General features: G+C 38.5%; 1 protein-coding gene across 7 annotated transcripts in view; it reads right to left on the reverse strand.

Annotated features, from left to right (window-relative positions):
• LOC137631761 (DNA-binding protein RFX2-like) overlaps nucleotides 1-27,617 on the reverse strand; it is a 375,379-nt gene that overhangs the window by 44,357 nt on the left and 303,405 nt on the right. For 5 of the 7 annotated variants that reach the window (XM_068363701.1, XM_068363700.1, XM_068363697.1 and 2 more), the window contains 5 exons: nucleotides 15,340-15,450; nucleotides 13,114-13,295; nucleotides 11,910-12,186; nucleotides 11,201-11,377; nucleotides 7,263-7,409 (listed from right to left, as the gene is read on the reverse strand). In XM_068363701.1, coding sequence (XP_068219802.1) covers nucleotides 7,263-7,409; nucleotides 11,201-11,377; nucleotides 11,910-12,186; nucleotides 13,114-13,295; nucleotides 15,340-15,450 — 894 coding nt within the window. The remainder of the gene's footprint in view (nucleotides 1-7,262; nucleotides 7,410-11,200; nucleotides 11,378-11,909; nucleotides 12,187-13,113; nucleotides 13,296-15,339; nucleotides 15,451-27,617) is intronic. The other 2 variants (XM_068363703.1, XM_068363698.1) reach the window with 2 other exon arrangements.

Consider the following 27,617-nt stretch of genomic DNA (forward strand, 5'->3'; position numbering starts at 1 on the left):
ATATATATATATATATATATATATATATATATATATATATAAAGATATAGATAGATATTGATATATATAGATATAGATATATATATATATATATATATATATATATATATATATATATATATATATATATATATATATATATATATATATATAGATTATATATAGATATATATATATATATATATATATATATATATATATATAGATTATATATAGATATATATATATATATATATATATATATATAAAGATATAGATAGATATAGATATTGATATTTATAGATATAGATATTGATATATATATATATATATATATATATATATATATATATATATATATATATATATATATATATATATATATATATATATATATATATATTATATATATATATATATAAAATTTTAAGTAATTTTTATTTTTCCTAACATACTTACCGAGAATTACTTTCTTTAGGAGAACTTAGTGATCTCTCTTTCTCGACCAAGGTTTTTGGCGCTGTTATTCCCCACCCCGTTCTCCTTATAGGCCTACCCCCGCCGCCAAAGAATGCGCCCCGAGGGCAGGATTAGGGCAGGTCACTGCTTCTCTGGGCCATTCTCCTCATTAAGTTCGTCGTATAGCCCAACTCGGCAATGGAAGGATGGCACTCGGGGACGGAAGGGAGGGCCATTACCCGAAAGTAATTCTCGGTAAGTATGTTAGGAAAAATAAAAATTACTTAAAATTTTTGATTTGTTCCAACACGAAACTTACCTCGAATTACTTTCTTTAGGAGACTTATACTTTAGGAGGCGGGAGTGCTATTCTGACACTTGACTCGGCACGTAGGGCCTAGAGGGCTATGGAATGCGGGGGCCTATCAGAGTACGGGAGTGAGGGTAACTGCGCAACCTTACGCTATTACCTAAGATTTTACCTCTTAAAAAAATTCTTCTAACGATTTCCTCCGGGTGTAGTCGCGAAGAATGTGTTCATCGTTGGGTACAGCCTCTGGCCTTACCGCTACACAGCCCGGAGGGCGGCCATGACTGTCCCAATGGAGAACCCGTCCAAGGATTATCTTGAATAACCCTTGAGGTAGTGGGCAGTAAGGGTTGACTGGTGCGACCAAGTGCCTGTCTGTAGGATCTGCCTCACCGCCATGTTTCTCTCAAAGGGCAAGGAGGGCTCAGACCCCTGATGTCATGGGTCCGGGGAGTGCCTGGCACTGCCATTTTATCCTCTTCATAGGTTCTAGCGATGACTTGTCTCAGCCAGCAGGAAATGGTGTTCTCGGAAACTTGCTTCCTATTAACACCTGTGGAAACGAAGAGGTTCCTGATACCTGGTCGGAGTGAGAGAAGTTGAATGACAAACCATGTATCTCTCCCACTCTCTTATCGGACGCCAAGGCCAGCAAGAAGACGGCCTTGAGGGTGAGGTCTTTGTTCACGATATCTTTCAAGTGTTCAAAGTGGGAGCGACACATCATCTTCCGGACCTTGCCTAAGTCCCACTGGGGCACCTTTCCCGCCTGAGGGGGGTAAGACTGCTCGAAGCTTTTGACAAGCATCGCTATGTGTCCTCGAGGCCCCCAGGACGATGCCCTTCAGGAGGAAGACTTGGCCTAAGGCAGCCCGAACCCCTTTTTATGGCTGGGATTGACATCTCCGGTTTGTCCTTGAGAAACACCAGAAAATCTGCCATGTCTGGGACAGAGGCCTTAAGAGGTCTAATGTGCCTCTCAGCGCACCACTTCGCGACGGAGGTCCATTTTGTCTGGAAGACCGCGGTTGGCGACTTCTTAGGAATAGAGACATTCTCTTAGCCGTGGAGGAAGAATATCCTTCTTCCTTCAGGAGCCGCTCTTAGTCTTCCGTCGTGAAGACGTAGGGAGAGAGGCCTGTCGTGGAGCTTGAGAGAGTGAGGCTGGTGCAGAAGGTCTGACCTGACGGACAGAGGCCACGGCGGTTGACTCGATAGGTCTTTTAGATCCGCGAACCACTCTCTCTCTCCAGCCACCAGGGCGCTACCAAAGTCATCTGTAGGTTTCGAGCCGTCTTTACTCTGCTGAGCACTTGTCTTATCAGCGTGAAAAAGGGGGAAAGGCGTACACATCCAGATTGTCCTACTTGTGCTGAAAAGAGTCTTCTAAGGAAGCTTTCGGGTCTGGTACAGGGGAGTAATAGACTGGGAGTTGGGCGTTGAGGTTGTTGCAAAGCGGTCAACCACCGGGGAACCCCAGCGTTGAATGATGAGCTTGGCTATTCCTGGGAGAAGGGACCATTCCGTCCCTACTATGTGGCCCATTCTGCTGAGGCCGTCGGCCAGAACGTTTTACTTCCCGGGAATGAACCTTGCTAACATCACCTCTTGATTTTCTTCCACTCAATCTAGATTCTCTATGGTGAGATCGCACAACTCCTTCGATTACAAGTACCCTGCTTCTTTATGTATGCCACTACCGTGGCGTTGTCGCTCATCCACGCCACGGTGTTCCCCTTTAGCAGACTTGCGAAGTGTAGGCACGCCTTCTGGACTGCTTCCAACTCCAGGACATTGTGTGGAGTTGCCTCTCCCCTTCCAACCAGGTCTCTCGTGCCGTTTCGTCGAGGGGAAGGGCTCCCCATCTCTGGTTGGAGGCGTCTGTGAACAGTAGTAACTCGGGAGGGCCGGTCCCGAAGGACGTCCCCTTGAGTGAGTTCGACTGGCAATGCCACCATTCTAGGGAGGGTCTCGTGTCTGGAATGACTGGGATTAGCACCTGCTGCGAACCCGTCTGTCACCCGAGGTTCCTGAGATTCCATTGGACGGATCTGAGCCTTACCCTCCCTTGGGGAACTAGGTTCTCCAGTGAGACCAGGTGACCTATCAGCCTCTGCCCGTCTTCCGCCCTCCTGGGGTGTTCTGACAGGAACGGCTGACTAATGAGCCTGAGGTTTCTTATTCTCCGAAGGGAAAAATTCTCCCCGAAAAATGTCTAATGTTATTCCCCAGTAGTTCATTCCGGTGGAAGGGGATAGATTTGACTACTTCGGGTTGATTCAGTTCCCCAGATCCTTGCAAAACTGGAGGAGACTTCTCCCTTGTCCCTCCAAGATGACCTTTGAGGCGGGAAGAAGCCACCAGGCGTCCAGGTATCTGAAAAGGCGTATGCCTCGTTCGTGTGCCCCCACTGCGACAGCCGTGGAGACTCTCGTGAACACTTGGGGCGCTGTTGACAGACCAAAGAAAAAGGGGGTCCTGAATTGCAGGATCCGGGAACCCTATTTTACCCGGAGGAACTTCCGACCCGAGGTGTGGACCGGAATCTGGAAGTATGCGTCCTTGGGGTCGATGGTCATCCTACAACCTTTCTCCCTCAAGGACAGCAGGACTGTATTCTGTGTGTCCATTTTGAAGTCCGTCTTCTTGACGAACCTGTTGAGGGCTGACAGATCTATAACCGGTCTCCACCCTCCGGTCACTTTTTCCACCAGGAATAGGCGACTGTAGATACCTGGCCCTGGGAGACGAACTTCTTCCATGGTACCCTTCTCTAGCATGGACGACACCTCCTCCTGAAGGGCGGTCCTCTTTAACAGGTCTTTGGGATCTAGCCATTCTATCCGGTTGGTCGGAAAAAGCGTGGGTGGTTCCGTTAGGAATGGAAGTCCGTAGCCCTTCTTTAGTAAGGACACTGTCCAAGGTCCCTCTCCTTGAGCCCTCTAAGCTTGCCAATGACGTCTGAGTCATCCTCCAACCCGAGGGTTGGGTGGGGATAGGGGGCCTCCCAGTCTTATCTTCTTCTAGAGGGGCGGCCTGATCTGTCTCCCCTAGAGGCGGGGTAACCCGACCTGAAGGAGCTAGAGGGCGCTGGAGCTCCCCTGCGGAGGGGCTGAGGCGTTGCGGACCAGGAGGAAGAGGGGGGCTTCTCTCCTCGTAGTGCTGGTTGATGCTTGGGGTGTCGCGGCACTATCCGAGACAGACCTCTTATAGGGCGGTCTCCTAGGAGTCGTAGGTCTGGGGACGTTAGTCTCCTTCTATTCAAGACCTTCTCCATTATGGCTTCTAGTTTCTTCCGAGGAAACAGAGACTCTCCCCACAAGGGAAAGCTGCGAATGGCTCGCGTCTCCCTGTCTGGTGCCTTCCAAGACACCTTCGCCAGAACAGTGTCTCGTTTCCAGAACACCCAGTTAGTTGTTAGTGTGAGAGACTGATATGTCAATAACCTAAGGGTTGAAGGCCTTGCTGGACAGGGTCCTCGGGGTCAAAGGAGGCTTGTACACCTCCCAAAGAGTAAGCCCACCAGTCCAGCCTAGAGGGGACGTTTACTAAGTCCCTCGACATTTTCTCCATCATGGAGGCTCCTGCTGGCGAGAACCAGACTGGGGCTGAAGAGGCTCTACTGTCTGAAACGCCTTGACTAAGGATGTCCTGCTGACCCCCCCTTAAAGGTTGGGGGACCCCGGCAGTGCTGGCCACTACCTTGCCGACATAATCCTGCTCTAGGACTAGACCTCGGGTAGAGGAATTGCTAGGGACGTCTTAGGTTGTAAGGAGTCTGCATGATCCTCAAAAAGGCTTGACTTCCAGGAAACTACATCCGTAGTTGCAGGTTCCGGTACTTGTGGTGTCTTCTGCAAAGGCTAACCACTCTCCTATAGACGGAGTCCTCCGTCAGGGAGCGCTCCTCTCCGTCAGCCGAGGACCCGGCTTGGGGCCGGGGAGCTGGGTTACCGGGCACGCCGACTGGACGTCTAGCTCTTTGGGGCCAGGGGCGCCGTCCTGCCGAGGTACTGGATTTCATCTGCGGGGACGTCCGCACCAGGGGCCTGGGTTAGCGCAAGCAACGCTGGTTCAGCGGGGACTCTCGTCGGCCCAAGGCTCTGGGTGCCGAGGATGCGGTTCCCGTGGGCTGACCCGACAGCGGGAACCGTTCCTTCTGACCCGAAGGCCGCACCAGCCGGGCTGGTTCGGCCAGGCCGCCCGACCAGAAGCGCGTTTCCCCCCTGGCCGGGGTTAACCGGAGGCTTCGGGGACTTACGCTTACCTGTAGAGTCCTTCCTACCGCTTGATCTCGAGGCGCCGGGTCACCGGGCACTCCCCGGGCGCTTCGGTTCTGGAATACCAGGCACTCCCTTGCGGTGGTACCGGTTTTCCCCCGGCGGGGAGCTCCGCACCAGGTTCGGGGTCAGAACCGGCAACGCCGTACCGTCGAGGACTACTGTTCGTGTATTCTCTCCGGGGGACGCGGACGCGGATCCTCGTGGGCTGACCCGACGGAGGGAACCGTTCCTTTTAAGTCCGAGGGCCGAACCAGCTGTGCTGATTCGGCCAGGCTGCCCGTAAAGAAGCCCGGTTACACCTGCGGGCGGGCTGGGGGACGCGGACGCGGATCCCCGTGGGCTGACCCGACGGAGGGAACCGTTCCTTTTAAGTCCGAGGGCCGAACCAGCTGTGCTGATTCGGCCAGGCTGCCCGTAAAGAAGCCCGGTTACACCTGCGGGCGGGCTGGGGGACGCGGACGCGGATCCCCGTGGGCTGACCCGACGGAGGGAACCGTTCCTTTTAAGTCCGAGGGCCGAACCAGCTGTGCTGATTCGGCCAGGCTGCCCGTAAAGAAGCTCGGTTACACCCGTTGGCGGGGTGAACCGGAAGCTTCGCGGTCTTACGCCTGCCTGAAGAGGCCTTCTCGCATTTCTCCCTGCGAGGGTTATATCTGTGTCTGGAGGATGGCCTTCGTGGTGAGAAAAAACCCTGGGTTGTCGGTCCGGGGAACGCTGCAAAACAGACCTGGGAGGCTCCTTCTCGGCGAGGCCCTCGGCTGCAGAAGAGACTGAAAAATACGCTAAGAAACTGGAGAAGAATTAGGGACATTTTCCCCCACATGGGGTCATCAGAGGAGACGTGGCCTGCTTGCACCAAGACTCCGTCTCCCCACACACTCTCGAAAGTAGTACTTACCTCGAACCACTTCTTAAGAGTTATCTTCTTCACAATAAACCAACCTCGTCTCCTACTCTGGGTAGGGGAGGGTGGTAGGGAAGCTCTGTCAGGCGGGACGCCCGGCGCTAGTCTTCGTAGGCGAACCCTTCGTCGCCTACTTCTTCTTGGTGCTATACCGCACCCACTCAAACTCTTGGGGAAGAGCAATGGGCACTTCCCCGCAACTGACTTACCTCGTCCCCTACTCTGGGTAGGGGAAGATGGCTGTATAAGAATCTCTATTCGACGAGGCATCGGGAATTAAGTTGGCGAGGAGAGGCTCGTCTTCCTATGAGCCTCTTGGATGTATTCTTCCTTTTGGTGCCGAAGTGCACTCACTGCACTACGTTCAGGACCAGTAGTCCTGACACGTGGTTGAAGGGGAACATAAGCTGCCCCTACTCGGCTAACACCGAGGATAAGGGGAGGAAGAATGATTTATGTAAAAATTGGTCCTTTCAGCTATTAATTCCTTGAAGAAAATCAAGGAATACTGTTCCATAAAGCACACAACGCACGACACAAGCACTAAGGAAATGAATTGAACACCGGGTAAGGACACGGTTGAAAAGTGAATGCACAGGAACACTTGGGAAGCACACTGCGAAAAAACACAAGTCCCCACGCTGGGAACACGTGGAAACTAAATGCGCACAAAGGATCGAGAGAGACTGAGAGTGAGGTGTTGAACACCTCACGACCAAGAACTTAATGAGGAGAATGGCCCAGAGAAGCAGTGACCTGCCCTAATCCTGCCCTCGGGGCGCATTCTTTGGCGGCGGGGGTAGGCCTATAGGGAGAACGGGGTGGGGAATAATGGCGCCAAAAACCTTGGTCGAGAAAGAGAGATCACCAAGTTCTCCTAAAGAAAGTAATTCGAGGTAAGTTTCGTGTTGGAACAAATATACATATATGAGAGAGAGAGAGAGAGAGAGAGAGAGAGAGAGAGAGAGAGAGAGAGAGAGAGAGAGAGAGAGAGAGAGAGAGAGAGAGAGAGAGAGAGAGAGAGAGAGCGTGTGTGTGTAGTGTGTCTGCGTGTGTGTACCTTATGGCCCACTTTTAGAATACAATGTGGGCACATGGCTATGAGGCCCAGCAGTTGAATTACTTTTGATAGGACAGTTGTACTCTCTTTATGCCTCTTACTCACCCATTACTGGGTTCAGCATGTGCTGGGGTCAATAAAAAATGTGAGAAACCATAAGGTGGTACCCTTCTGGAATTCCCTGTTCAAAGGGAAATGTATATGAATACAGGGATGTGGTTTTAAATATAATTTTCTAGTTATATTATCCTTTATAGTCAAACTAACCTGTAGTACTGAAGAGGGCAAGAGGGATGCCAAATCACCCTCATCATCGTCAGATATTTCACTTGAAGATGACTTTGCTTCCACAGCTACATTATTGTTATTACTTATCATCCAAAACCTTCTCCACAAACCCTCCACGGCTGAAAACTGAAAACAAAGATTATAAATTTAGATAAAATTTTATCAAAAGAATCAACAACTACACTTGGAGCAAAGTTTCATTGAAACACTTTAGCATAAGATATAGGATAAAATCATAAGACATAAATTCAAGGTGAAAATAAATTAGTGTATTCCCTATAAAGAGTAAAACCCTTATGCTTGGTAAGCTTCTTACAAAATGTAGTGTTCAAGGTTCTTGTATCATGGGAACAAACAAAAGTTGATTACAGTATAAGAAAAAATCTTATTTCTAAAACTAAAATCAATATTTTTACATACAAACCCATCATATTAGCCTAATCTACAGTACTGTAGCAACAATCACCTATACAAGAAGAGTCCCACTTTCCCCATTTCTAAGTATGTATCGAGTCTCTCAGCAACCCTTTTGGTAAAACTGGTTACTAAATGCACAGAACAACAGGATTTTTTGGGTCTTATTTTTTTGTGTTGCATATCTGACTACAATAAAGACAAGTGTTCCTTGAGGCTACAATTTGGAGTACCAGAATGGCGTATCTGGTTGGTAGGTATAAATGTGCCTTCATTCTTATTTGATGTGCTTGGCCTCTTAAGAATTTTTGATGCAGTGACAAAACGTGATACACAAATTTTGTGACAAAATACTGCATGATTAGGGACTTCTTGTAAAATATGTTGAAGATTTGAGCATAAATTATCTCTGCATACCAAACTAGTTTTAATGATAGACAGTATGTGATCACTTCCTGGCTTGTTTACTTGGCCGGGATTCCAAGTTTATTTTTACAATCTTCTGCATAGCAGGAACTCAAAAATACACCGAGATTCTTTATTCTCCATCATTAATATTCTTTATTTTCAATATGCATCTGTAAATAAACAGGACTTCATATAATTTGACAATTATATTTAAAGCTAACACTGAAAATTCAACCATTCTACAAGTCAATCTGCTAGGCAGATAAAGCTACATATATATAATTGTGTAGGAAATACCATGTAAAATTTGCACAAATAAATGCAAAACCCTGTATCCAAAAACCTAGATTTAGACAATAAAATTATCTCAAGTGAATCAATTGCAAATAGCACATGGCTGGTGGCCATTACGGGTGCCATTTTGAATTTCTTGGAATACTTAAGGATGAGAACAATACATTCGGCAAAAATTGATCAATTGTACTCCCATTAATAAGAATCGGATGAAAAAAATAAAAAACACTAGGGTTGTGTCAAAAATGGCTATTTTCTATTTCTGTCATCTTACAGATGCTAGGGAGAAGCTTTTCAAAACAGATAACTGAAATGATTGACAAGATGGAGGTCTTCTTGTCCCTTGATATTCTAAAGAGTGACTAGTGCTGCTGACTGTATGAATAGGCTGTAAACCAATAGGTTAGTACAAAAATATATCTTGTCTAAGAAAAATGCATATTTTTAACAATAATATCATGGGTCTACCTAAATCGACCAAATTCTTTCCTTTGCAAGAAGGGTTGGGCATCAAAGTAGCTTTAATCCTGTTTTCTGTGTTTTAAGGATCCCATAAAGTTTAGAGCTCCTTGAATAATTGTATAACTATTGCCACAACTTTCCCAGCCAATGGTCATGCACTAAGCATATCCCTATTTACAAACTATGAATTTGAAAATCAGCAAACTCGATCTTTCATTCAGTCTAGAATAAGGAACTCTACTGATGTTTGTAATTCCCCAGTCAAATAGTTTATCTCAATTTATCCCTTAAGTGATGATATTCTTCAGTGGTCAATGAATAACAACTTTGAATTGGTATCATTACTATTACTAACCAAGCTTCAACCAAAGTTGGAAAAGTAAGACGGTCCAACTCCCAAGGGAAAACAGCCCACTGTAGAAAGGAAGTAGAGGAGAAATAAATAAAAAATAATAAGAAATTAAAGATATTTATAAATATATTAAGATCAGCAAAAAGGTTAAAATAGATCACTTTAGTCATATTTAAACTATAGAGTGAGACTTTATGTCAACCTATTCAAAAGAAAAACATTTGCAACAAGCTTGAATTCTGAAGTTCCCTAAATTAAGATCATTCGACATCCTGGTCACAGGCTGACGTAAGTTTCATCTCAAAGTTTATATAAGACAGATCTATTCCAACATTGTTACAGATCCTAATACATATATATATATATATATATATATATATATATATATATATATATATATATATATATATATATACATATACTGTATATTCTATTATTTCTCAAATATGATTTATTTGTTATTTCTCTATCACCTTTCCACACTGGGGTACTTTCCCTATAGGAGCCCTTGGGCTTGTAGTATCTTGATTTCCTAACTAGGTTTGTAGTTTGGCTGATAATAATAATAATAATAATAATAATAATAATAATAATAATAATAATAAGAGATAATTTAGCTTGAGAAGTTATTGGCGAGCCTTATTCAAATGAATATGTAGAAAGTAAATTCTCAAAGACAGTGATTTATATGAAACTGAACAAGTGGGTTTCAAAAGAGGAAGAATGGGCTGCTAAACACATGACTCTAGTCAGTCATGAAGTATTTAGAGAAGGATGTGACATATATTATTCATAATTTGGTGAGTTTTAATCGAAATGCACATTCATCCAGATAACATTTCTATTTATTTGATTGTATGAATGACTCATTTTTGTATATAAGGAAATTATAGTTTACTATATACAGTATGCATCCAAATCTAGAGAGAGAGAGAGAGAGAGAGAGAGAGAGAGAGAGAGAGAGAGAGAGAGAGAGAGAGAGAGAGAGTTGGAATTTTATAGCAGAAGTAGATGCAAAAACAGAAAACATTCCTAGCCTACAACTGCTTTTTTCTTTTAAGTAAATTCATTGTTTTGCTTATTATTTCAGCATTATTACAGCAGAAATTGATAGAAAACTCAGAAACCACTTGATACAGCTCATTATTTTTTCCATAAATTCTTTATTAAGTAGAATTCATGTTACTACATGGAAGTATTTACAGTAGATATAATAAAAAACGTGCGATATAATACAAAATAGATCATCACAGTATTGGGTTTTCTGGAAACACATAAAACCAAAGACAGTAACCATGTCTTGTACCAGATGAACCTAATTCTGCCTCCAATCACGACAATCTACTCTGGGTAAGACACTTTGAGAATTTCATATATGGCAGGTGACTACCCAATATTCCAGTATTATTAAAAAACATCTATTTTAGATATCACACTAATTTATTGCCTGTTTTATTCACTTTTTCTGCATTATGTAGCACTTTAATTCAGTATTAAAATTTTTTTGTCGCAACAGGGTCAAGAGGTAGGATTTCTACATACAGTACACTAATCAAATCTAATCTTTTCTATAGAAATTTGAATTAAATTAAAGTGTACTGTATCCCCAAAAACATACATAATCTATGCATAAAATAAAATACTATACAAAACTTTCATATCAAAATCAATTCCATCTTTAATTCATTCCCAGACCACATAAACTAACATCACTTTTTCAATAAAACTTAACAAAAAAACACACAGCTTATATTTTGACAAAAAATTCTGTTATAAAAAATGAATTCTGTGCTTAATAAAAAAAAGGCATGTATTTCTATAGTTTTAGTATATCCTGTGAAAATATTTGAGGATATTTAAAATGCTAGTTCCTAACTATATCACCAGGACACCAAATCTACATAATCATTACAATCACATAAAATATGAATAACTAATTAGTCAAACAATTATAAGACTATTAACCTATGAACACAGAAAATATTACCTGCAAGTTATAAACAGCTTCTAAAATGGTTTCGCAGTGTTCACGATAAAGAACAGTAAATGTGTGTAGGTGGGGTCTTGTAACACCAGCTGGTAAAGGGGTAGATCCAAAATCCACTTCTCCTAACATTGGTACAGCTAGACTTATGTCACCAAGATATTGCTGTTGTTGAAGAGTCTGCAAATTATAACTTTATACAAAAACTGTTTTGAAACATTAGACATGTATTCTGAAACAACAAATATTCACAAGAAATAGTAAAGTAGATTTAAAAATATTTGATAAATGAGGTTCATATAATAATATACACTGATCTATGAATACCTTATCACCAGCACTTGGGCCATTAGACCATCTTCTCATACAAATTCCTTTGTTACTACTGTAAATTCACAGTGGAAGTTGGTCAGGAAAAATAAGACAAACAACAGACTTATCTGCTATCTGTTTATGAAACATGTAAAATTTCCCATTTTTCTTGTTTGGCTGTGTCACAACTTATTTTAAGCCTTTATCAATCTTATATAGTATTGCATTTGTTCCTGTTCAGTTAATTCTTGCTTGTTTGTTTGATATTTAGGATTCAAATATCCTTTTCTTGTTAGTGTTATGATTTTGGAAATGTGAGGGTTATGCAACCTCACTACATAAAGAACGAAAGAGAGGAAAACAATTTATGTTTTCTGTATACAGCAACCCCATTACTCACTTGAGGAGAGGCTTCAGCTGGTGCTTGAGTGTGTGAATCATAGTGAGAGTCATTGTTCTGCTTTTGAATACTCGAAGACACGCCTTTCCCCTGCTGACTGTGTGTTCCAGGACTTTGTTGCTGCTGTTGTGATTGTTGAGAAAGTGTTTGATTTTTTTTTATTTGGTTTCCTGATGCCTGTTGCCTTAAGGAAACTGGACTACCATCATCAGAAATGTTTACAAGAGGTGAAGAAGGCTTGAGACGAATTCCATAGTAATGATATTTACTATTACCTCTGAAAATGAAATGGCAATTTGTTAAGCGATTATTATATAAAATTCACAATGAAATAAATTCAAAGCATTTAATTACAAGAAATGAACAAAGTGAATATCAAAGAAGAAAAATCTCGGCAATCAATGAATCATAGAAAGTCCGCCTGTGTAAGCCTTTTGGCAAATAAATTTGAGATTTTTTCATGTAACATTTCAAAGACCCATTTTAAAAATCTTTCACTTGCAAAACAAAATTTTACATAACATCGAAATGAGTTGTTTTCCATAATTACAAAATACAGATATAAAAATGTATTGAAATGTAGCCAAAATTATTAAAAGTAAAAATACGAACATAATTAGATATGCCGCTCTAATAGTTTAACTGAGACTATTCAAAGTACTTACTTCTACATATGCCAAAGAATGTATTACTGCTCAGATGGAGTCTTACAATCAGAGAGATATTTATGGGACACATATGATTAGGTTTTCTTTTTCAATCATGACCATGATCATTTCTGTTTTAAAACAATTGTAACTTACAATAAGATTATGGGAAAAAATCCCAGATCTGCACCTGGATCCAAATCTCTCTCAAAATTTAATTACGTATACAGTATATTGTATTTGACTTGGTCAGAAGCCCATTCCTCAACAAAATCTTATTGAAATACTTACTTTGTTTATTATCTTGTGGCTAGGCAGGCATGCCAATAACAAATTTATTATTCATTTTCTAATTTGTCTGAACTAAATCACCCCTTCAACACAAAAAGCACCTCAACACCCTTCCACCCTCACCAAAATTAAGTTGAAATACAAGGAGTTTATAAATTTAATATAGTTTGGAAATAAGTGAATATATAAACTTTGGAGCAGCGATACTGAGACATTGAAAAGTGGTCTTAATTACAAAATAGCACAGCGTACTATTATTTCATTACCTTGTGCCGAGGCGTCGTGTCCGAAGCCCAAGAAATACGCTGCGTATAAGCTTGCCAAAGGAAGCTGCATTCACTGGGTCAAGCTTATGGTCAGCACAATGACGGAGGTAGTGATTGTACAGAGTGGATCGGGGCAAACTAACACCATCAGCAGTTTCATAGTTATCAAGCAACCATTGTACCTAAAATGTAAATGTTTAAATTATTTTCCTAAAAATGGAGGTAAAAAAGGTTGATTTACACTAGTTTTATTTTAAAATAATTTTAAATACTTTAATTAGGCCTATACTCTATGATATTATGAATCATTTAATTTACTTACAAAAGCTATTATAATGTCAATGCAGGCACTCTTAATGAAAATACAAAAATGAACCAAAATTCCACCAATAACAAATTCAAAACTGTACAAAAATTTTAACAATAACAAGAACTTAAGATTAAAATACAGGTAATTAAATTCAAAGTGATACTGTACAGTGTTATGAAAATCAATACTTTGCAAAACTATTATAAAGGTTTATAAAATGCTTTTGTGAGATTACAATATAAGACTGATGTGAATCTTGAAAAGAAATAAAAGAAAAATTTTTATGTAACACAAATAGCCTACAAGGATTTAAAATCCTACATATTTTAGTAAAATCCACGAACAATCTATTAATGAATTTAAACTACCTTATTCTGAACTGTGTGATAAAATTATGGAACGAAAAGGATGTTAGGATAATCTTTTAAAGTTATTCTTGTTAATCTAACTTTGAATTAAGAAAATCAACTAAAGAGGTAATCTTCAAAATGAAGAAACCATATAATTATATAAAAAAAGTTCCATGAAAAGATGAAGTTATACCATTTAGTTGTAGATCTTGAGGACTGTACAAAAAAAAAATCTGCTAGGTGGGTGATAGTTTAAAACCAAAATAAAAGATTTTTTAAGGGCAGTGGTATGTGAGTAAATTAAGAACTTGAACTAAACTTAGGTGAATCATTAAGAATCAGAACTACACCCTTTACTGTTTATCATGGTGTTGGATGAACAAACAAAAGTGAGAAAGCAAGGCCGACCGAATCCCTAAATGCAGTTGACCTAGAGTTAACAAAATCGAAGGAATGGATTCTAAAAATGATCAAATGACTGAATTTTGTATTTGATAAGAGGACTGAAAATCAATTTAAGCAAATCCTAAATGATGAATACCAGAAACAAAGATAATGCAATCTGCTACATGGACTGTGTAACCATGAATTATTAGGGAATGCAACAGATTATGTTAGGAGATACTTTAGACTGTAAAGCTAGATTTGATCGAGTTAGACTTTTTCAGTTTGCCATTAGATCTTTTCGAGAAGAGATATGGGAGGATTACCTTAGATTAAATGATCAGACCCTAGAAAAACTAAACTTTGGTGATAAGAGTGAATTTTGAGGGGAAAAAATCAATGTGTAATGAAAATGAATAGCAGCATCCTAAATTTGCCCTTTCTAGCTGAATTACAGTACTAAAGTCTTATGTAGCAACAACAACAAAAAAAAAAAATGTGCGTTTAATAAAACTGGGAGGGTATATTGAAAGTATTACTTAATTCAATACCCCCTTAAAAAAGTACCATGGCCTTTCTAATGACATGCTATAAGGCAAGATACAAAATATTCTAACGCAAACTTCAGAAAAAAAGTATAAACAATGGGTAACTAAATCTAGACCACTGCATTATTTATATTATCATTATATACATATATATTTGATTTAAGGAAATCTATTGGCACAAATTATTAATGAATTTCATTTATAGCCAGATCAAAGGCTGAAACAAACGTTTTGAAACTTTTACTGCAACTAAAAAAGTTTAAAAAAAGTTGTTTTACATTGTTCTAACAAATAAAATGGGCAATATAATAATAATAATCTGGAACCCTGGGGGGGGGGGAGTTTGGTCTTTAAACCAAAAGAGCTATTTTCAGGAAGTTAAACAACAAAACTACAGAATTGGATTTGAATTCTTTCAAAATCTAAATTGCTAGATTGAAAAGAAGTTGAAATGACAAGCCTAAAGCAAACTAATAGTTACCCTAAAGCAAACTAATAATTAAATGAGTGAATAAAAAATCTCAAAAGACAAGGATAAAATAAAACCCATTCTAATAATAATAAAGACAACGAACATACTGTATGTATGATGCTCTTTCCCGTGTTGGAATCATCATCACCATCGTATCATTACCGTTTCACTCACCGTGGCTGGAGAGACTCGGGTAGCGTGAGCTAGATTTGCCTGGGCATCTGCATCCAGAGCCGGGGTGTTTCCGCTTACCATGTAAGTCACGCCTTCGTCCTGGTCCCAGGGTGGTGCTCCAGGTCAAAATCCAGGTCAGGGGGGCCGCGTTCAGTTGATGAGGCGTGACGAAAGTGCACATGAACGCACCACAAGTCAGTGTTTGGGTTATGGGGAAGGCAAACACCACACAGTGCAGAGAACGTTAGGCAGGCAGGCAGCAGTGGCAAACAGGTGTTTGTTGTCATACATGTGGTGGAGCAGGAAATTGCAGAAGTGGGAGAGGGGGGAGGGAGCACAAAGTTAGTTATCTGAATCAGGTCAGTCAAGTTCCCTATCCTTCAACCGAACAAAGCAATGCTTGCTTACTTTGTTCCACAAATGCAAACTTACTTACCTTTCACTAAAATATCAAATATATATGAAAATGGTCTTGTTAAATCCATAATTCTATTCAATTTAAAAAGTGGGAATTAATTTCATTTCAAAAACAATAAATACAAATAAAATGTCCTACTTGTCTTGAAAACAAAACACACACGCAGGCATGCAAACTAATGTTTTTGTGCTCGGAGATATAACCTGCAAGGTGAGCTGTATGCCTATAAGATAAAAAATCTTGTTAAACACACACACACACACACACACACACACACACATATATATATATATATATATATATATATATATATATATATGTCATCTCCTCCTACGCCTATTAACGCAAAGGGCCTATATAACCAAATACTTGCTCTTTATTATATAGGGAAGATTGTGTTATACTCTTACGCAACACAATCCAATCATGTAGCCTATATATATATATATATATATATATATATATATATATATATATATATATATATATATATATATATATATATATACACATATATATATATATATATATATATATATATATATATATATATATATATATATATAAAATATAGGTATATATACATACATACTTTCCTGTCATGCTAGCGGACACCCACTCGGAAAAGAACAATCTTCCACAAATTGCCCAAACTAGCGTATTATAGTTAGGAAAGGGGGAGGAGATGGGAAGAGTTGAATGTGTGTGTATGCACATTTATTTAAATATTTAGCCGCCACTGTTGACGGGTCGCGTAAACTAGTTTTACAATATCCAAACACTGAATCCTAACGAGACTCGATTCCACGAAGACCGAAGTGAGATTGGTGTAAAGGAAAGTGGGGAAGATGGCTTGGTTGGTGGGGCAAAGGAAACGACAGCGGTCGTTGCAGTATTTATCAGGCATAAAGGAAGGCGTTGCTATAGTTACTAGAACGTATGTCGATTGCTTCGATTATTTAGCAGTTAACGCCTTTCCTTTCAGACACTAAAAATTTTACCGCACTTAATATGATTCCTTACAACTCGACTGCCTTCTTCTGTGTTTATGAAGTAGAATACAGTGAGACAGATTAAAAAAAAAAAATCCCAGAACCAGGAAAAAATATAAAGGTAAATTGTAATAATAATTGGATAATGTTTTAATGAATGATGTTGAATATATGGAAAGGAAGGGAAATTATACTAGTGTCTCCTCTTATTAAATTCTCAAAGACGAGAATCTGCGGAAGTGTTTCAAAATTCAAAACAAATGATGAAAACTTTTCTAACTGTTTCTTATTGAAAGATCATCTACCAAGGAAATAAATGTAGTTTCAATTTCCTAGCTACTTATATAATAAACATCGATCATATATTTCACAAGATAACCTTTGACAAAATTCTTCCACGTCTACAAAGTGTAATCAAAACAACGGCCAAATATAAGAGGAGGGAAAGTCACAAAATTCCGAATGTCTTATCGAAAAAAGAGATTATGATAATAATTCTAAATATAAAGAAAAATTAAAATAATTTTTAAATTGAGATTTTGAATGTGCGAGGGAGTTGTGAACCAGAGAAGAATTGTATGATTGATGATTTTTTAAAGAGAAAGTTGAATTTTTGGGCATCTAATATAAGAAAGGTGAAAGAAGGTTGAAAACCAATAGGAAAAACAAAATAGTGACAATGTCGGGAGCATCTGAAAGGTGAAGACCTCGACAATGGGTAGTTTTACTTGAACCGCCAGCAACACCAAGGATGGATGACAAGTTAAAAATGTGATCATCTGAGTATTCTATATAGGTATGATTCAGTGTGGGAAGTGCATTTGGTGATACTGGAGTTCAATGGTCAAATAACGTAAATGAATGAGAGAGATTCTGCGGGAAAGTCTAAATCTATGGGTGGCTTGGTGAGGAACGAGTCGATATGGAGGAAAGGAAGTTTTGATGGAATAGGCTTGGAAAAAAGCCTTTATTATTGGAAATATAGGATTTCTGAAGAAAAATATTTACAAAATGTACTTTTGAAAAGGAAACGGCGAGGAAAACGTTTTGATAAAGTTGATGGAAGAGCAAGTTCATAGATGTAATGATGAGAGGTTATGTCAATGAAAAAAGGAGATATTTGAGGTGTGGGGGCATGACAAAAATGAAAGGATCGTGTACAGGCGCACAGGAGGACGGATAGGGTAATCAAAAAGGAAAGAAGGGTGACAATGCCCTAGAGGTTGATTACAGACACATGGGATCAGAACCTAAGCTCCCTTCTTCATCAAGCTAGGACCATAGAGGGCCAGCCAATGGATCCTGATGACTCAGCACTAGATCTACAGCACAAACGATTGTTGATAAGAGCAGTTAGTTTCAAAACTAGAAATGGAGCATTCAGTATGTGGACAGGAGAATGTTTGCTTGTGTTAAAGTGGAGGACAAAAGGATACACTGATAATTTTGGATATCTTGAACTACAAGTTCAGGGTACATATAAACCCCTTTATCGATATCTTGAATCAAATTCTTCCAGTTATCATGATACCTCATTATGGGTTGGTCTTGTAATCAACCTACTTCTACAGCCCCTTACCATTTGTTCCTTTAAGTATAAGAATGTACATTTTAGAATCACTTGTGGGCAACTGCCAAAATACCCTAACTACGTTTTATATATATATATATATATATATATATATATATATATATATATATATATATATATATATATATATGTATGTATGTATAAAATGTTATAAAGCGGGTAAGATTTCCTTTCATCTCCATAATCGAAAGGCAAAAGAAACATGCATTAATAAAATACAAACCCCACACCGAGATAACTTCAAATAGATTAGTCAGATATGGGGGAGAGAGAAAACTCTTGCTTCCCGCTATCCTAATATGGGATGATCTTCAATCATTAACGTTTCGTGAAAAAGGAAACGCTACACTTGCAAGTGATGAGATCAAATCTTTTCAGATTTCCTAGCAAAAACTTTTTATAAAGGAGATCAAACACTAAGGATCTGTAAGATTCACACATACAAATTCTTAAAAATTTGATAATTTTTGTGACCGTGTAACTGACAGAAATTCATGGACATGTGTGGAAGCAACTTAATATTGACGCTGGTAATATGGTAATCAAGATAATTAATGTAAACAAGTAAACAAAATGAATACCGTGCTAGGCGGTATATCTTAGCAATCCATGTTCGCCAACGGTTATATAAGCGGATAAGCAACCTGGTGGAGTAACGAGAACTTTGGGTGTGGAGGAAATGGCCCCCTAAATGTCGATGAAGTCACTGGTAGCAGGGTGGATTGGGTTTAAGGCGAGAGACAAGTTGTCTCTTCGGCTTCTACTCCTGAGAATTAGTAAGGAGAGGCAGGGGTCACTTGCCTTAGTAAGATAGGCACTGCGCATCACAAGGAACTAGCTATTCTTTGATGAATCTAAGCAATAAATCCTCATCGAGGCTCTTTGCGTCAATAGGCGTACTAGGATATGTATGAACAAAAGGGAGGACCTAAATGACTTGAGAAATAGTTCGGTTTAAGTTAAAAAATTATGCCTAAAATTGTAAAAGCTTTCAGTGCTAAATCTTCCTTTAAAGAGCTAGAAGAATTCCATAAAAAAGGTTAATTTGACAAGTGTAGAAAAATACTGGAAGTACATAGTATCGTTACGTGCGATGAAGAACTTGTATGGACGACACACTCAATGTGAAACATCTTACAGATTATTTTGAGAGAAAGAGCAGTTAAAGACACTGTTATGGCTCTTGAAGGTGTGAACAGTCAAAGTAACAGACGTAATACTGAAATGGTTTTGGAAGGCAACCAATTTAAACTTATTATTGTTGATAGAAAAACTATGGACAAGTTTAATAATATATTCAAGTTGAAGGAAGTCAGTTAATAGTAATTCAACGTTATTAACCACTTCAGAGAATTATCAAATGGAATCAATATTTGAACGATAGTCATAAGGGAAACATCAGATTTCCAAGCTTCAGATGGCAGAGATTTGCTTCAAATTCTTGCAAGATGCTTTAAAACCAATTCTAATCCCCAAAACATTTTCATGGCATCATTAATCATTTCTACATGTATATTACTAGCCTTGAAAGTATCACTATATTTCATTTACTCTCTTTGGAGATTTATTTCTTTACTTGTGCACCTAAAACTTTTAAAGAAAATACGGAAAAGAACCCTGTTTGTAAGTCCACTACGAAAGTTTTATGCGTAAAAAACAAATTTTTGGATGCAAGTATTGCCCTACAACTGGAGGATACATGGAAAATTTCATATTAATCAGCCCAAATTATTCCCACTCTTGTTTTAAAAATTGCAAAATATCGGGCAACCTTTGATAAATACAATTTATGAATAGGGGACATTAAAAACAAGAAACAAATCAAATCTTATGCAGAAAATGATGTAGTACCAAAAAAAAAAAAAAAAAAATCCACTTATCCTCCCTTATCCGCACTGCCCCATAATCATACTTTTCCTTCAATCATCGTCGCTGTAAATCAGTGTCATTATAACTTTACTTGAATGCCTCTTCAAGGATGCCTGAAATACCACCGATACTCTTTTTATCTCGGGCGTGAATACTTTGTTTTCTAGCTACGTTAGAATAAATGCTTCACATTTGATAGACCTAATTTCTATTAGCAAGATTTCTCACAAGAATAAATGTTTAAGGTTGATATAAAAAAATTATTACAATTTCTTTGTCAAATTCTTACAAATTGAAGTAACAATGAGTAGAATATGGCCCTTAATAAAACAAGTGTATCATAAAAATATATTAGCCTCCATATTTAGAAGAACCTAACAAATCAACATACATTAAAATTGGCTTCAAAGGAAGGATATCAGCTTCATTCATCACCGTTCATGCATATCCTTGACAAAGTAATAGTAATAAAAATTTGATTTAAACAGGGCATTTTAAACTTTGAGAATTATCATTTAGCCTATGATGAATTTATGCAATACGATATACTTTATGTCAAAATTAACCCACCTAAGCTCTATTTGAATATCTAGGTACCCTTAGATATAATAGTATTCTTTACGATGATTCAAACGCTGACAATTATTTTTCGGTATCTGTTGAGTGGTAAGATTAGGTATTATTGTTACTATTATTATTACTATTATTATTACTTGCTATGCTGCAACCCTAGTTGGAAAAGCAGGATGCTATAAGCCAAGGGGCTCCAACGGGGAAAATAGCCCAGTGAGGAAAGGAAACAGGGAAACATGAAATATTTTAAGAACAGCAACAACACCTAAACAAATATTTCCTATATAAACTATAAAAACTTTAACGGAATAAGAGGAAGAAAAATAAGATAGAATAGTGTGCCCGATTGTAACCCCAGGCAAGAGAACTCTAACCCAAGACAATGGAAGACCATGGTTCAGAGGCTATGGCAAAAAAAGAGCAATCCTGCTATTCATTCCATAGAGATAAGCTATTCTTGGATTAAGTCTATTCTTGAGATAAGCTATTCTTGGATTAAGTCTATTCTTGAGATAAGCTATTCTTTGATTAAGTCTATTCTTGAGATAAGCTATTCTTGGATTAAGTCTATTCTTTACTATCATTCTACAGTTTTAGTGTTATTGTGTCAATATTATACAATGAAATGTTTTTTTTCATTGAGAGAGAGAGAGAGAGAGAGAGAGAGAGAGAGAGAGAGAGAGAGAGAGAGAGAGAGATATAATTGCAACTTCATGTAATATTATTACTTATTTCTGTGGATATAAATACCTTGACTATTGTTATAAAGTACAAAAAAGGTTTAACAATCTGCAGTATATGTACAAAATCAGATTAAACACTTTTTTTTTTTTTTTTTTTCAAGAGGAAAGCCTCAAACTGAAATGAGAAAATATCAAAACTAAGTTTTATCATATATTTCTACTGCAAAGTTTTTAATCCCGTTTTCGATACATAATAACCTAATGTCTTTAGCTCTTTACGTCGTGTTTCTTTTGGTAAAACAGCTGTGAACGTTCTAAATTGGAGTTTGGGAGGGAATCAGCTGATTTCTGCCAAATGAAAACAGTAACCCATAACTAACATCAAATTTTAACGGGTGATTTCATATGCATACACATTCATACATTACACACGCTACCTATTGATTGCTTGAGTGATAACACATTCCATTTTCTCACAGCCAAGAGACATCTGGTTTTAAAGACAGGTGAAATTATCCACCGAATATCTTACACATGAAAATAAATGGTGACACGAATTTTGTATAAATTATCTTATAATTCTATGGATTTTTTATAGAGGTCATGACGTTACTATAACAAATACGATCTATCAAATCATAAGAAATTTCTCTAATAACTTGTGATAAACTAAGACCTTTGGTCACATAGCAACTTGTGATAAACTAAGACCTTTTGTCACATAGCTTTTAACTTAAAATATTTGTTATATGCATAAGCTTTTGTTCTTAGGAGAGAGAAGAATATTCATACCTAATTACATGTAAATATCAACCAAAATGGCATTTAATACCAAATTCTACCTTGGAAATATATATTCACTGGAATTCATGTTAATGATATATATTCATCATATTACATATTTCCGTATTTTATATTAACAAGTGTTACATAAGCACGTCATAATATACGTGTTAAGAGGTCCTTCTTAATGATTTATATTGGTAATGTTATTACATTTACAACATTCATTACCATCACGCAGGTCTACAGAGCTCACTAAAAGATGGGTGTGTTGGTCAGTCGAGTGAATATCATGTGATAAGATTGAGAAAAATATATAAAAAATAATTTTTAATCTAAATTCAATAATTGACGGTGGTTTAAGGCATATCAGATGTTAACCAATTTATCATAAGTGTTCAGAGCTGCATACAAGAAAAAGGGCAATTTTACATTCACAAATAAGAAAATTATGAGAGAGAGAGAGAGAGAGAGAGAGAGAGAGAGAGAGAGAGAGAGAGAGAGAGAGAGAGAGAGAGAGAGAGTCCATAAGGAGTTTCAGTTGGTTAACAGATGTTAATATTACAGCTGCGAGAGTCGACTCCCAGTCCAGAGGAAAAGTTAAGGTAAACAATTGGCATGGTTGTTTTGTCAACTTCAAATATTTGGTAGATTTGGTCATACCGGAATATCATAAATATGTAATGAGCTTAATTCTATAAATAATATATAATAATAATAATAATTTCATGTTAGCTAATAAGAAAGTTCTGACGTGTTCAAAATTAGCTTTTAGAAAAAAAGAAAAAAAAACTTTGTTATTGAAACAGGTTTTATTTCATTCTGTACTTTCTCACTGCCAAAAAATACCTACGTTTAATAAGTTCAAGACATGCCTTTTCTTCCAAATGAATCAAAATAATCATATAGCCTAATCGATAAAGCAAACATGTCCCCAATTGCTGTAACATATTTTCACAGGCAAGACAGCAGAACAAAAAGTCTTGAGAATAAGAAATAAAAAGGAAATATAAACACAGAAACCATAAGAACATGGAATCTACGATGACAAGACCGTCTTCCCAACTTGCAAGGGCCAACATTCATAACACTGACAGAAAGAACGCATCGCTACTGCAGAGCACATTCACAAGATGCTCATCCTTAATGCTCTAGTTGGTATTTTTAAGCGAAACAAAATGAACGTTATCAATTTCAAAGCCTTAGAAAAGATTTTTTCGACAAATTCATCGCAATGTAGTAGGACGTTGATATATAATCTCAAAATATTTTAAAAGATACGATTTCGGGAACTGTCCCAGTATAAATCAACAGAGCGCTACCGTTGTGCCACTGGTCTCGTAAACACCAAGACAAAATAAACTAAGATACTGTGTAGAGGCGTTGAACCTATATTTAACCAGGTAGAATGTCTTCCACAATATTCATTCATGCATGAAATTTATTCTAGGCTTTACTTTTGTTTCTCATATAATTTACGTCGCATGTTAACAATAAATGTTCTTGCATTAAGCCTGGTTTGACAGGGCTGCCATACCACATTTTTTTTTTTTTGCCTAAAGAGAAAAAATAACCAAGCAACGAGTTTGGTTCTAGATCTAGGAATCATATTACTATGAATCTATTTCACGAAGTTATCTAATGATTATTCATAATCTACCTCCTCCATATTCTTATGCTCTTAAATGTAAAAGAATCATTTGACAGAAAACTAACTCAAAATCTTCACGTAGCGCCATAGCTCCAACCTTTCTAAATTCATTGATATCATCATCATTATTACTAAACACCAATAAAAATATGCATGTGGACAACAAGCTAGATCTCCAAGAAACCCTTAAGTATTAGAGAAATGGAGGATTCCTGAATCCAGGATAGATCCCAAAAAGGTCACGGTCTCTTAATATTTAAAGATTCCGCATGATTAATAATTGGCGATATTCGACTCGAACAACTATGAATATACATCAGCGGAAACAAATTGTTTGGAACCCAACACACTGGGAATTTATTTTGTGATGAATATTGCAAATTAAAAGAATTTAAATAAATTGGCTAATCACACACAAAAATATTACAAGGTTAATAAAACAGCATATTGCCATTAATTTCCCCTGATTTCGTTGTTTTGTGTTACTCCACATACAATCTACGTGTAAATTAATAAATCATGTTATAAAAAAAAACATTGGAGCTTTCAAAATGTCCTTCCCTTTATATATATTCTTTGGGCCCTAAGTTAAACCAGTTAAGGTTGCTGATATAGAGACCAAAGATCAGGGCATATTCATTGGAGGGCTAAATTCTAAAATTCTGAAATCTTTAACAGCAAAAGAAACTAGTTTTGTTCATCGTCGTGTCTAAAAGAGGATATTTCCAACGAAAACCTAAGTAACGAGTCATACTTAATGGCAGTAAAGAAAGAAATCGGTCACTACAGAGACGAACCGTAACAGTACAAAAAAAAAAAAAAAAAAAAAAAAAAAAAAATAAGAATGATGAAACGTGGCTGTGAGGAACTCGAGTTACAATATACTGTACCTTATACATTGCAGGTATGATTATTACCAAAAGGAGGTTGCAAATAAGCCAATGCGGATAAACACCATTTACAGTAATAATTGATTTAAAAATGTTTTTAAAACGATATACACAATAAATTAAAGAATGTGCGGTAGGAACCTACCTTTAGGCATTACAAAATCCATTTCTTTTTAAATACTAACAATAGAAAATATATCAGATCTGGTGTAATTTTGTTGAATTTTTTGTTTTACTTAAATGGGAATAGAAAAACCAATAAAAATAGAAAGCATTACAAACTCAGAAGCAATATAGCAGCATACTGACATCGTTGATCTCCCAAAAGTAAACCAGCAAACTTCAACAAAATTATTGTAAACTTATAGTTTGCATTAAAATGATTAAACATGATTTTACCATCGTCACTCCGTGTACATTGCCGTAATTGGCAAGGTACTGCATGTTAGCGTAGTAAACCATTGTAGCAGTTATCCAGCTGTCGCAGACAGGAAAATTTCGAGATGGGATCGCCGATTCGAAGTGTGAAGGGACACCTGCGCTTAATGTCCAATCTTGGTTGGAAGGTTCAGTAGAAGGAAGATAGTTATTTTTTGTGTTACATACAGACGAAGACCTTGAAATTTGTGATGCCGGGGACAAAGAAAGTTTCCCGGATGCTAACTGGCTAAACGATATATTATTGGGAAGGTTATTTTCGACCTTGCATATTGGCAACCTGCTGTTTCTACCATTCTTGGGAGCACAGCCCCTAAGGAAGCTCGGATTGGGAGGAAGCAGGTGGTGTTTCGAGTCAATTAGACTAGGAGGCTCGTCCAAGGATTTTTTCACTCTGAAAGGATGCAAAGCATCGACAGACGCCAGGCTCCTCGGGTTACACGGTGGGGTTGGGTTTCGCCAAATGGGTCGTTCCTTGTTAATGCGTGACAATTTCTTCCAAGGATACTCAAAAACATCTTTGTCGTCCTTTTGCAATCGTTTTCGATTTCCCTCTACTGGCAATTCTTTCCTAACCAAACTTCTACCGTCATGGGGACCTTGGCCAAAGGTATGACCTGACGTCAGAAGGTCAAGCAAAGTCCAATCGCATGGTGGAATTCCAGCATACTGGTCATTACATCTTTCCTCCGAATGACTTTCATGGGCCTTGCGAGTAGGAATGGGAGGGAAGTATGTGGTGGAAGACTTGTCTGTAGACAGAGGACGAAGGGTACTGGATGAATCGGGGCATATATGGGTTGCTTGTGGGAGGAAGGTTGGTGGAGGGTCAGGAGGCGGAGAAAGCCCCAGTGGAGGAGGGGGAGGGGGAGAAGGTTGATTACGTGAAGGAGAAGAACTAATAGATGAACTGTCGGAGGCGTCGTCTAGCAAATCCTTAAAGGATATGGTTGCTGCAATCCGTTGAGACGAATGACGGTACCTATTCGCCTTCGGCGGCTCTTTGGTGGTGTCGTCTTTCGACGCAACCTTCCTTCTCCATCGCAGCTCCAATTTCGCCAACGGCTCCAGTACTACGGCCGACACGACGAAGCAAAGCTCAAAGGTATTCACGCTCCCCTCATTTTGCCAGGAAGCAACACAGGAGATGATTTTGACACCTTCCGTAAGAGTAGAAACACTTGGAATTCACGTAACTAACCAGGGTGAAACCATAGGACTTTGCAGCGAAGTTTCGGCTGCGTTGACATAAGTGACATAAAATCAATTTCGTCTAAAGTTCAGGGAATTTCGTAGAATCTGAATTAAACGTTTTGATCTTGGTGCATTTCAAATGTTTGGATTTTCTCACTGAGACATGATTCGGAGCCTACGTCTAAATGACAGAATATTTAGTGTGTTTATTATTTCATCATCGAGTGGTTACGTTCTTCTGAAATGCACAAGGGAAACCAATTCACATATACAACCACGATAAAGTGTACAAAATATTTGTCAATTTGATTCCTTACGCTTTACTTTTCTGTGTATCTATTTTTTTTTCAATATCCTATCTCATTTCCATATGTTTTTACTGATAAATGGTATGCAACCAACTTCTTCAAAAGCGAAAGCGCAGTGGCATACATAACATGGCAACAATAACCTCAATAATTTCTGGTCCGTTCGAGGCACTCACTCCTCAGACACTGACCGACGTTCAGTGCCACAGCTTAAAACCTTTCCCCTCGTCTCTAACCCGCCTCCACCACCACCTCCTCCTCCTCCTCCTCCTCCTCCCCAGTTGACTACGCGCAACCAGTATCTGCTACAATTCACCGCAATCTATCCCAGGTACAAGTACCCTGGCGTGAGGTACGAAAACGTTATCTCTAACGGAGAGATAAGCGCAGAGGGCATTGGTACCCTTTTTACATTTCATTTTCATTTCCAACAAATGCGATTAATATCATTCAAGATCTACATCGCTTTTGGAACTTTTATTACTAATAATTATAATTATAATCATAAATATATATTATCATTCATATCATGAAACAGTCAATTCTAATTTTCGTCCTAATCGTTGAAGAAACTTTTTTAATAGCCATACAAAAAAGGTGGTCTTTCTGATGCACCCAGTAATGCCAAGCACATTAGGGAGAACGCCCTTAGAGAGAGAGAGAGAGAGAGAGAGAGAGAGAGAGAGAGAGAGAGAGAGAGAGAGAAAGAAGGGGGGGGTAGGAGTAGTGCCGATAGGTGGCACTAGCAACGAAGGCAGCCACACGCGTGCTTTGTTGCCATGGTGACCATCGCAACGCCTAGCAGATTCATGGCCCGGCGAATTCACTGCCCAAACCCTAACAACGGATTCCCCACACCGCCCCTCCGAGGAATAA

The sequence above is a fragment of the Palaemon carinicauda genome, chromosome 40, assembly GCF_036898095.1.
Source record: "Palaemon carinicauda isolate YSFRI2023 chromosome 40, ASM3689809v2, whole genome shotgun sequence".
NCBI classification, from domain to species: domain Eukaryota; kingdom Metazoa; phylum Arthropoda; class Malacostraca; order Decapoda; family Palaemonidae; genus Palaemon; species Palaemon carinicauda.